Genomic DNA, 12,104 nt, shown 5'->3' with positions numbered 1-12,104 from the left:
GCTGCTGTCCCAGGGTTAGGGACTGTGCGGTTGGTGTGCGGTCCCTAATCCTAGTATCGCTGGCAACACACCACTTCGGGACTGTTTGTCCCGGGCCTATTTTACTAATCCCATTATTATCAATGCTAGATATAATCCTTTAACTTTACATTCTAAATTCAAACTACAAATCCTTACACCCTTATCTAAGTACTTTATCTTAGTTTAACATTATTTTTTATTCTCTTCTTTTTTCCTTTATTTTAAATTCTTTATCATTCTGTAAATCCTTCTACCATTAACCGACCTCTTTTTATTACATATTTCCAGTCTTTTTCAAAATTAATCAAATTTCCATCTGTTAATAGCCTTGTTAATTGGTCCATTTCTGCCAAGTCATAAATCTTTCTCCACCATTCTTCTTCGGCTGGAATCAGTTCTTCTTTCCAGGGTCTTGCAAGTGTCATCCGCACTGCAACAATTAAATGAAATAGTACTCTTCCAAATTGTTTTTAAATTTTGGGGTCCATAATATTTAGTATATATATTTCTGGTTTAAATTCCATCTTCATACTAAACATATTACATAAATCCTTATGAATTGTCCACCAATATTTTTAAACTTTTTGCATGACCACCATACATGGAAAAAGGTTCCTTTTTCTTTTGAACACTTTCAACATTTATTATTTCATAGAATCATAGAATCATAGAGTTGGAAGAGACCACAAGGGCCATCCAGTCCAACCCCCTGCCATGCAGGAAATCCAAATCAAAGCATCCCCAACAGATGGCCATCCAGCCTCTGTTTAAAGACTTCCAAGGAAGGAGACTCCACTACACTCCGGGGGAGTTTGTTCCACTGTCGAACAGCCCTTACTGTCAGGAAGTTCCTCCTAATGTTCAGGTGGAATCTCTTTTCCTGCAGCTTGCATCCATTGTTCCGGGTCCTGTTCTCTGGAGCAGCAGAAAACAAGCTTGCTCCCTCCTCAATGTGACATCCTTTCAAATATTTAAACAGGGCTATCATATCACCTCTTAACCTTCTCTTCTCCAGGCTAAACATCCCAGCTCCCTGAGTCGTTCCTCATAGGGCAAGGTTTCCAGACCTTTCACCATTTTAGTCGCCCTCCTTTGGACACGCTCCAGTTTCTCAATGTCCTTTTTGAATTGTGGTGCCCAGAACTGGACACAATATTCCAGGTGGGGCCTGACCAGAGCAGAATACAGTGGCACTATTACTTCTCTTGATCTAGACACTATACTTTTATTGATGCAGCCTAGAATTGCATTGGCCTTTTTAGCTGCCGCATCACACTGTTGACTCATGTTCAACTTATGGTCTACTTGGACTTCTAGATCTCTTTCACATGTACTTTCATTCAGCAATGTGTCTCCCATCCTATATCTGTGCATTTCATTTTTCTGCCCTAAGTGCAGTACCTTACATTTCTCTGTGTTGAATTTCATTTTGTTAGCTTTGGCCCAGCTTTCTAGTCTATTCAGATCATTTTGAATGTTGGTCCTGTCCTCTGGAGTATTAACTATTCCTCCTAATTTGGTGTCATCTGGAAATTTGATAAGTGTGCTCCCAATTCCATATATCTTAGCCAATTTATCTGGGGATACATACCAACAATAAAACAACCTGTAATAATTTTCTTTAATATCTTGACTTCTTTTATCTTTTATTCTATTATTATTATTATTCAATATTTTATTCTAAGTAAGCTCCCATTGTGCAATGGCATGACCTAAATTTTGTGCCCATGTTATCATATTATTTTTAATTGTTATTGTATTTTTTCCATTTCTATTTTTAAAGAATATTTGTATAATCTTTATTACATTCCCTTGCTTTCTGACTCCAGAATTTCTTCTAAATCTGTTTTGGTTGCTTCAATACAGTTTTCTTTTACATGTCGTCTGAACCTCTCTTTCAATTGCCATTTTAGGTACCAATGAATATTAATTTCTTCTTTCAATAGTTCTTCTTCTGTTTTTAGCCCAAATTTGTTATCTTGCCTGATTAGGATGTCTAGTTTTTAAGTAAGCCATTTTCCCCCCTAAAAAAGGCCTTGTGTGGAGATGTATCTAATAATAATTTGTTCTCTGTTTTTTTCTTACTTTCTTCCAAATCCACAATAATGGCTTTCTCAAATAATGTTTACTAAATTCTGTATTACATTTTTCTTTGTTATAATATAGGTATCTGTGTCACCCATAAATATTTTTATATCCTCAAGTTGTAACAATTGTTCTTCTTTTAAATTTATCCAGTTTTTAATCCATAGTAAACAATTGGCCTGATAGTATATTTTTAAGTCTGGTACAGATAAACCTCCTCTTTCTTTAGGATCCTGCTTTGTTTTAGTCTAATTCTTGTCCCCCCCCCCAGACATAGAACTTTAGTTAATTCTGTTTGCCATTCTTGGGTTGTTTTTTCTATTATTGGTATTGTTTGGAATAAAAATAGTATTTTTGGCAAAATGTTCATTTTGAAACAAGCTATTCTGCTTAGGAATTATTATTTTTTTTTCCAGTTTTTGAAATCGTTTTTAATTTGGTTCTATAATTTTTTGTAGTTGTTCCTATAAAGCTCTGTATAGTTTACTGTTACATTAATCCCCAGATAGCTTTGGGTTTTTTTTTTGCAAACATTGAAGCTGGATCTCTGTCAGTTTTATTTCTTCTGTTTTGGTCATGTTTTTAACTAATATATTGGTTTTCCCTTCATTTATTTTCAACCCTGATACTTTTTCAAAGTCTCTTAATTCGCTATTTAACATTTCTATACTTTGAAGTGGATTTTCCAAACAAATTATCATGTAATCTGCAAAAGCACGTGTTTTATGTTAGTGTACATCTTCAATATCCAACTTTTCTTACCACTGCAGATCCTCTGTCTCTGTCTAATGTCAGTGTGAAATGTGGTCAGAGTCCCCAACATCTGACTGTGAGCTGGACAGAATCAGGGAGAGGACGAGAGTACTGGGTACAGCTTTACTCAGATGAATCCCTGTCTATTATTCGAAATGTATCAGTGCCACATGGGACTACACAGATGACCTTGGATAACCTTGTGCCAGGAACTCGATATCGTGTTGAGATTGTCTCCAGAGCTGGACCTCATTACATATCCTCCCAAACAGCCATTGGCTACACAGGTACAATCTAGGCTTTTTGCAAGCTGAACCATATTTTGTCTCAGTCATTTTGGGATTGCACACTTTGCTAAGTGGACCAGGACCACTTTTGGTTTTTACTAGCCTATTAGGAACAGAGCCTAAGCAAAATCACAGAGAGTGTAAATGTTCTGCATGCCTTCTTTAGCTATATTTATGGAGTTTGACACTAGTGATGACAAGTACAAGTAACTACATGCCTACATGCCTCTCAGATTTCACTTCACTCTTACATTTTTGGTCTCTTTTGCTCCTAGCCATTTAGCCAGTGAGAGAAGACTCCTTCTTTCTAAACATAGGCAAACGGCGAGGCTTCCCGCCGGTGGAAAAAGAACCTGCAAAAATGGGTTCTTTTCAAGCCGCGGCGGCCTAACAAATATGCCACTGGCACACTTGTTACATAAGTGCCACGCCGCGCCGTTTGGATGCCATGAGGCACTTACGTAACAATGGCAGCACCCATGTAAACAGGGCACCGCCATTGTTATGCCCTCGTCATGTGCAAGGGTTGCGGGGCATGTGGGCACTCCACCCCCCAGGCATCCTTCACATGTGATGAGGGTACCTGAAAGGCTGGTATGTACCAGGCCGTAATTTCCTAATAAACTATTCTTTTAACCTTCTAATAAAGATTGTAATAACCCTTTAACCTTCTAATAAACTGTTCCAGCTTCAATTCAAGAACTTTAAAACAGAGGTAGGCAACCGTTTTGAGCCGGGGGCCGGGTTGCTGTCCCTCAGACAACTGGGGGGCTGAAGCCAAAAAATAAATAATTAAATGTTTTTTAAAAAATTTAAATAAATAAACCGGGACAAATGTAGGACAAAACTTTCAAATGGTGGACACTTTTTTTAAAAAGTGGAGGACACACGAAAAAATTTGCTGGTTTTTTAAAAAATGTTAATATAAATGCATGTTTCTGAGGCTTCTATAGACAATTGCCCCTGCGCACAAGAGGCCAAAGGCCCCGGCAGCAATCTGTAGCAGGACCGGGCTGGGGCTGGTCCCAAGACCTCGCCGGGCCGCATCCAGCCCGCGGGCTGCAGGTTGCCTACCCCTGCTTTAAAAAGTTACTATTTAGACTATAGCTTCCATAATTCCCAATCAATACAACCAGGACCTATGGCCATTTGTCAGGTTTGCTGTGGGAGTATTATAAATTGTGCGCTGCATAGAGAACTAGACTAGATATTTCTTAGGATTCCTACAAGTCTATCATTCTTGGCACTATCCCTTTTTAATGTCATATTGATATGCCTTTGTTTTTGGGGTATTTTCTTTTTTGTTTTGCTAATTTTTGTTCTTCCTAGCTGATGCCAGCTATATACACATCTTCTTTGTAATTCTAGATTACTTTGAAGATATTTAATTTATTATCTGACCAACTGAGATTTATTTTATCTTTAACCTGCCTTTCTCCCAGTGCAGCACTCAAGGTAACCCTTTTAGTCATTCTTCCCAAGCACTTATGTTTGTCTACAGCTAAGAACATGCTGCCAAAGAAAAAGGCAATAAGAATGGAGAGAAGAAGAAAAAACTTGAATTTAGAGACATACTCTTTTATAGGATAGATTTGCACACAATGCTAAAACCATATTTGGACACTGTGGCTCAGATCTTATGTGGGACTCATTCACATTATGCAAACATAGCACTGTATTTCACTTTAACTGCCATGGCAATATGCTAAGGAATTCTGGGGCTTGTAGTTTAATGAATCACTTGCAGTCTCAGACTGAGAATTCTCAATGCCCCTCCATAAAGTGCCAACCCTGAGATTCAACTGAAAGTTGTCATGGCAGTTAAAATGAAATATAGTGTGAGAAATTTAGAAATTTGTGTATCATGAATGCACCCATGGTCACACTTGGGCTTCATCTACACTGCAAAATAAATGCAGATTGACACTGTTTTAACTGCCATGGTTCAATGTTATGGAATTCTGAGATGTGTAGTTTTGTGAGATATTTAATCTTGTCATGCTTTGATAGCCCCATATGATGTTATGAGCTGGAACAGGGTTTGGGCATTGCTGGATGTGTGTGGAAGAGACAACAACTTTTTAAAAAAGATATGTGCAGGTGTAAACTGCACTGACACCTGTGCAGACAATTAACCAAATGCCAACCGCTGAGTGGAGCAGAAAGGGCCCACCATGAAGTGCTGGGTTCACATGCTCCATTTCTTCCTTTTATCAGTGGTGTCATTAGGGTACTGTGGGGTATGTGCACCACACCAGGTGACATCCTAAGGGGGGGGGGGGGGGGACACCACTGTTCCTCAAATATCTGCATTTTGGCAGATTGGTTGTGGCATTTGCCTGTATCTCTTTAAAACACTGAAGAGATTATGTGAGTGGGATGAAGCTCAGTGGGAGGACAAAAGAGAGGTCCTAGTTTATTTTTATTTTTTTAAAAAACCTCAAATTTCAATTTTTAATTTTTTAAAATAATTTTTATTTTTTAAAATTTCTTTAAAAGCATCATATTTTAACAAAAATTTTACTTTAACTATATGAAACTATATGTATGTAAACATTTTTATTTTGTACATATGATATTGTAATTTAAAAATATCATTTTAATTTTGCTGGTTGTTTATGTCACAACTATTACCATTACATTCAGTGATATATGGGAATTACAATTTATGAGTAAATTAGTACACCAAAAAAAGTTACTAAGGTTTTTCTATGAGTGTGGTATGAGAGGTGGCCAATGGGGGAGGGTGACACAAAAACAAAACATGAATCTGCTAAAGTGACTAATCATATTTTATTCTTCCTGACGATTTTGCCACATGTTGCTTCCCACCTCTGATTCACATCCTAGTTAGAAAAGGACATCTCCTAGTCCAAAACATGGAAAAATGTGTTTCACAAATCCAAAGGGGTGTTTTTAACTAACATTTAAAAAAAATAAAAATAAAAATTGGGAGTAGGGTAAATTCTGGGGTATTGCAGTCCCTTAAACTCCTGCTCATCCAACTCCTGGGAGCTGCTTATCTCTAGTCTAATCCCAGATTTAGTATTATATACGTGTTATGTTACTTAAAGACTTTACACATTGACTACTACACAATGACCTTATACAATGGCTGATGCATTCTAGTAACTTCATTGTAAATTGTAAATATTTTATAGGTATTCATAAATAAATTAATAAATGGAGATGACAAATGGCCGTTGGTCCCAGCGTAGTCAGTGAAAGTTACCTGTACCTAATTTCCATGTTATTGTTTTTGCTTTTCTTATTCATGATTAATTTTTTATTCTGATTTTCTACAGTAGTGGTTGATCTCACAGTTCCTTGTCTTTCAGGATGCTTCATTAGTTATTTGCTATGGGTCCCCACCATCATCACAATTTTATTTGTGGTGTGACTTGATTGTAAATCTTAGAGGATTCAAATAAAGTTTTGAAAAATGTAATAAGGTATAATTTAACCTAGGTAGAAATGAGCCCATTTGTCCCTGAGCCAGGGCCATATTTTGAGTTGCTGTTTTCTGAAACTTTCTGTCCTTCTCCTTGTAGTGCCTTTGGTGCCATCTTCCTTGATGGTGATGAATCAAGGCTCTTCCTTGTTGAATGTGCAGTGGAAGGCTCCAGCTGGTCAGAGAGATAGCTACATGGTCTCTGTGTCTGAAGAAGGAGCCACAGATACCAAAAGGCACATGGCAGTGGAGAAAGCCAGCACCAACATCACTATAACAGGGCTAACCCCTGGTACATGCTACCTCATTGCAGTGTGGTCACTAGCTGGACCCTACAGCTCTGCTTCCCGGAATGATTCAGCTTGCATGGGTATGTGCAAGACTGGGTTGGGGTGCCATGACAGTGGGAAAAGTAGTCACATTTTAGATGAAAGAATGCCTAACCCTGAGAAAAAGTTTGAGGAGCTCATTCAGCTGATGTTAGTAGGCAATACCATGGAATTATAGTGTATTGTGATGTGAAAGGTACAGACAGATTTTCATGGATATGTGACTCTTCCACTAGGATTATTGTGCTGAATGCCTTGTGGCATGAGTCACATCCTAGATCTGTAGATAAGAGAACTGTTTATACTGTATTATTTTATGTGTTGCATGGAGTGTGTTTTACATAACCTGGCTTTCTCTTTAGAACTGGTCTTGCAAGCAGCAGAAACTGACTTCTGTTCTTGTTCTGTCACCATGAGCAGAATGGTCTGTTGCTGTGCTGTGAAAGTTAAACAAAAGTCCTGTGTTTCTGACTGAACCCTCTCATCTTATCCTGCAGCCCCTGCTGCTCCTGTGAACCTGACCCTGAAAAACATAGCCAACTCTTCTGTGCTCTACACAGATTGGGCAAAGCCCCCAGGAGGCAGGGACCACTATCGAATGATCCTGTACAGTCTGGTGCCACCAGGGATGGAGAGAATTCATGTTGTGGGACCTGACACTCAGGATTTCCTCTGGACAGGTTTGCCAGCAGGAAGCCAGTTTGCTGTTCAGGTTACTGCAGTGAAAGGCCAAGCTGAGGCTTCTTCTACCATTGCTGTTGAATGGACGTGTAAGTCATATAGGTTAGGGCTTTAATTCTCTGACCCTAAAGTCTAGGGATAGACCTGTTACTTATAGATACATAGGCCTGTTACAGACAGCCAAAATAAAGCTGCTTCGAGTCACAGTGGAGGTAGTGTTTCAATGATGCCATGCGTCCTAAAGTCCAAGAAGTCGCACCAAAGCCATGCTCCAGACTGGAGTGTGGCTTTAGGGTGGCTTCTGGACTTTTAGGACGCATGCAAATTGAAACACCATACCTCCACTGTGACTCGAAGCTTTATTTTGGCTTTCTGTAACAGGCCATAGCCTTTTTGTGGTAATTCTAGGTCATCGTTCTTCTTTTGTCTGGACTCCCTCAAATCCTTTCTCCTGGATCTTCCCTCATCTTATGTATCCTTCTAACTGATTCCTATCAGCTTTTTTCTTCCTGTTCCTCCTCTTACTGTAGTTCTACGGGATAAAATAATATTTTCCCATCTTGAGACATTATATCATTCAGTATGTCCGTCCACTTACATTATTAAAAGGAAGGAATTTGGAAGCTCTGGAGGAATAAAAGGATATGCATGTGTATAGATGTAGATTGTGCATTGATATCCATAAGTACTTCAGAACATTTCCCATGAGTCTCTCAGAGACAGATGCAGCAAGTTTACACACCAACAACATGCTTATCTTATTGCTTGTTTCATGCATGTGGTCAGTTTTATACAGAGAGATTTGGCCAGAAGATCTCTGATGGATATGAGAATGATAAATTAAGCTCTGAGATCTACGTTCTATATTGGAACATAGAGGCATTGAGTCTTCAACATTTTTCAGTCTATAGAAGAAGGGGTAACTTTCATGCATGGCAGGACACATTGGTTACTCGGGGCATCTGGAACCTGCCACAATTGGTCCCACTTCAAGACACAGAAAAAAGAACTGTCTTGTGGCAGAAGGCCATAGCTGAGCAGCAAAGTCCATGCTTTCCATGCAATGATCCCAGCTCCACTGCTGGCCCACTCAAGTGGGGAAATTCCAGTTGGAAATCCTAGAGAAATACTCTAATCCAGTTGAGGTGATGCTAATCTAGATGGCCCAATGTTGTGATTAGACATGGAACAGATACATATGTTTTTTTGTTCATATGAGACAGATTGGGTTGGCCAGCATTTTTCCTCTCCCAGGCTAGAATGTTCCTGAAAGTTTAATCTTTCCTACAGAATATATTGCTTAGAGCAAAGGTGAACATTTTCTGGAAGCTAGAGGGTGATATTAGAACCCCTAGAGAACATGGAGGATTGAAAGTGTCCCCCCCCCCAAAAAAAAAGAAATCCCCAGAACACCTTATGTAAGTTGTGGGAGCATTTTTGCTATGTTCTGGCACTCCCAGGTTATTCTAGGTTCAGAAGAGGCCTGTTTTATAACAAGAAATAACAACCCAAATGTCACTTCCTATTTGGGGACAAAACAAACACAGTCCTGAGAGCTGCATGTGATCCAAAGGCTGCATTTTATCCATTCCAGCATGGAACTTTCCACTATAAATTGTTTATATTATGCAGCTGGTTATGTCAGCCACCATTCTTTACTCTTTCTTGTATGCACCTTCTCTTTTTACAGCTCCTCTGCCTGTTACCTCTGTGAAAACGTGGAATGAAAAGCGCTCATTCAGACTGAATGTGTCTTGGACACCAACCTCTGGGAGATTGGATGGCTATGAGTTGAATTTGTACCACTCAGGAACCAGTGCTACAGCTGGGCACACATCTCTGGGGAGAGATGCCACCAATTTCACCTTCTCAGGTCTCATACCAGGAACCAAGTACTTCTATGAGATCATCTCAAGGGCTGGGCCCTATAGGTCTTCATCAGGAAACTTCAGTGCTTGGACAAGTGAGTAGAACAGACTGGCATTCATCTAAAGGCCAGGTTCTCCTTTCCATCCATGCTCTTCACTATTTAATAAATGCATTCTTCCCTCAAGCATTTGTAAGCAAATAAAATGTGTTTCTTGAGAATCCTTTCCGAAAAGAGAGAGAGAAATTAATATAGACTTGCCTCAGTGTTACATCATATATGTGTGTGTGTTCTGCACCTTCAAGTCTCTTCTGACTTATAGCTATCCTAAGGTGACCTGTCATGGAGTTTTCATGGCAAGATTTGTTCAGAGGAGGTTTGCCATTGCCTTCCCCTGAACCGGAGAGCATGTGACTTGCCCAAAGTCACCCAGTGAATTTCATGGCTGAGCTGGAATTGAGCCCTGGTGGTGCAGTGATTAGCTACAACGTTGTGACTTTGATCCCAGGGGGCTCCAGGTTGACTCAGTCTTTCATCCTTTTGTAGGTTGGTAAAATGTTGGGGGCAATTGGCTTACAGACTGTAAACGGCTTAGAGAGTGTGTTGAATTCACTATGAAGGAGTATAGAAATGTAAATGCTATTGCTATTGCTACAGTGGCAGCCACAGATTCCTCCCTTTCCCTTGCTGCCATTGCCTCCCTTTCCTAGCCCAGTCAGCACCCTGCCAGACCCAGAAGGAGCAGCATCACACCCCACCAACAGCTGCAGTAGACCACCCTGCCCTCCATTGCTACCCACTGTCCTGCCCTGTGCTTCCTACTCAAGAAAGAAGTGTAGGGCATGGCAGCGAGAGGGAAAGTAGGGCAACGTGGGCAGTGGTGTGCTAGGCATTTAGGAAAGTTAGGGGCTGATGGCCAGGTGGGAAAAGGAGGTGATGATAGCAAGAAAGGGAAATAGTGGTCACCACTGCTGCCATGATTGCCGGCACCTCCCTTTCACAGGTTGGTCACCAGTTCTTCCTTACCTAGAAGGGGCTGCTGGGTGGCAGCAGCACTCCACCCTCTCCAGCAGCTGCACTGGGTGGAAGGCAAAGACACTCTGTCTGGCAAGGGAGAGAAGGAAGGGCAAGGGAGACGGGTGTGCAAGGCAGCTGGGCTATGATGGGGAGGCCAGCAAAGTGGTCAGGATGGGAGGGCAGACGGTGAGCACCCCTTCCTGCCTGCTATCATTTCTCCTTCCACCATCCCTCCCCTCCTGCTGTTTTCCCATCTTGTCTCTTATGAGGTGACTGCCTGCCTATGGGTAACAGCATGTATCGCCACACAGTGATGACACCAACCCTAGTGATGCCACTAGATGCACCTGGTTTCCATTTTCTCTTCTGGTGTCACCTTTTTGTTTTTCCTAGGTCCTCTGCCTCCTCGTGTGGTACATCTTTCAAACAAAGGATACACAGACAGACTGAGTGCTTTCTGGGAACCCACTGCAGGAGGACATGATGGCTATGTACTAACGTTATATTATGCTGGGTCTGGCTTTGTGGCAGCCAAAACGTTGGTGGAGAAGGCTGTCACTAATTTCACTTTCACAAGCCTCATCCCAGGAACTGAATACTTACTCGAAGTTGCTTCCATGGCAGGGCCCCATCGGATCTCAGCCAGGAATGTCAGTGACTGGACATGTGAGTAGGAGTGTCTTCATGGTGTTTTGGGTTTGCTTACATAAAACTTTTGAGTGGTTTATTTGTAAGAATAAATAAAGATTAGTGGATTTAAAGAATCTGTTCATTTTAAAAATTGGAATAAGCAATGTCCAAAGACCTGGGATGTATTTGCAATGTGCATACTCCAGACTGTCTGTGGCTCACACCATCCCCTCACAATGAAACCAGATCATAGAATCATAGAGTTGGAAGAGACCTCAAGGGCCATCCAGTCCAACCCCCAGCCATGCAGGAACACACAATCAAAGCACTTCCAAGAGGTGGCCATCCAGCCTCTGTTTGAAAACCTCCAAAGATCCCTTTTAAATATTCAGTGTGAAGCTGATAAAGCAAAGTAGGTGTATGTATGTGTCTTGTTTTAGAGAAAAATTGTGCTTCTGGGGGGATGATTTTCCCTTTCTTTCCCCTCTTCAATGGGGGCCACAAAAATAGCCCTAAGGGCTATGTGATTCCTATCTCTTTCTTTTTTAATTGAGACCATTTCAATCTTTTGTAATTTGGCTAGGGGCACATTTAATGTGAATGGCACTGAGCAGTTCATAAATCAAAGTTGTTGTGCCTTCAAGTCAACTCTGACTTATGGTGATCCTATGGTAAAGTTTTCTTGGGGATATTTATTTATTGGAGGTTAGCGAATGCTTTTCTATTTGGCTCAGAGTCCAAAGTCATCCAGTGAATTTTCAGGGTCGAGAAGGAATCCAAACCCTGGTCTCTTGGAGTCCTAGCCCAGCACTCAAACCACTAGACTACACTGGCTCGCAGAGTAAAGTACTGGGAAATGCCATTTATTTTGTATAAACAGGTTCAGTTGAAACTGATACAAGTTTGGACGGAGAAACATCACTGCTACTGATTCCTTCAATCTCTCACTAAACAAATTAACTACTGAGTAAAGAGAAGTTGTA

The 12,104-nt window shown here is 40.6% G+C and overlaps 1 protein-coding gene across 5 annotated transcripts in view; it reads left to right on the top strand.

The window, feature by feature from the left end:
* LOC121930090 (receptor-type tyrosine-protein phosphatase V-like) overlaps positions 1-12,104 on the top strand; it is an 83,757-nt gene that overhangs the window by 30,500 nt on the left and 41,153 nt on the right. For all 5 annotated transcript variants that reach the window (XM_042466280.1, XM_042466278.1, XM_042466277.1 and 2 more), the window contains 5 exons: positions 2,877-3,146; positions 6,698-6,967; positions 7,424-7,696; positions 9,298-9,570; positions 10,885-11,157. In XM_042466280.1, coding sequence (XP_042322214.1) covers positions 2,877-3,146; positions 6,698-6,967; positions 7,424-7,696; positions 9,298-9,570; positions 10,885-11,157 — 1,359 coding nt within the window. The remainder of the gene's footprint in view (positions 1-2,876; positions 3,147-6,697; positions 6,968-7,423; positions 7,697-9,297; positions 9,571-10,884; positions 11,158-12,104) is intronic.

This window comes from Sceloporus undulatus, chromosome 4 (assembly GCF_019175285.1).
Source record: "Sceloporus undulatus isolate JIND9_A2432 ecotype Alabama chromosome 4, SceUnd_v1.1, whole genome shotgun sequence".
NCBI lineage: Eukaryota > Metazoa > Chordata > Lepidosauria > Squamata > Phrynosomatidae > Sceloporus > Sceloporus undulatus.
Note: the sequence above shows the minus strand (reverse complement) of the source record. Positions and strands in the feature narration are given on the sequence as shown.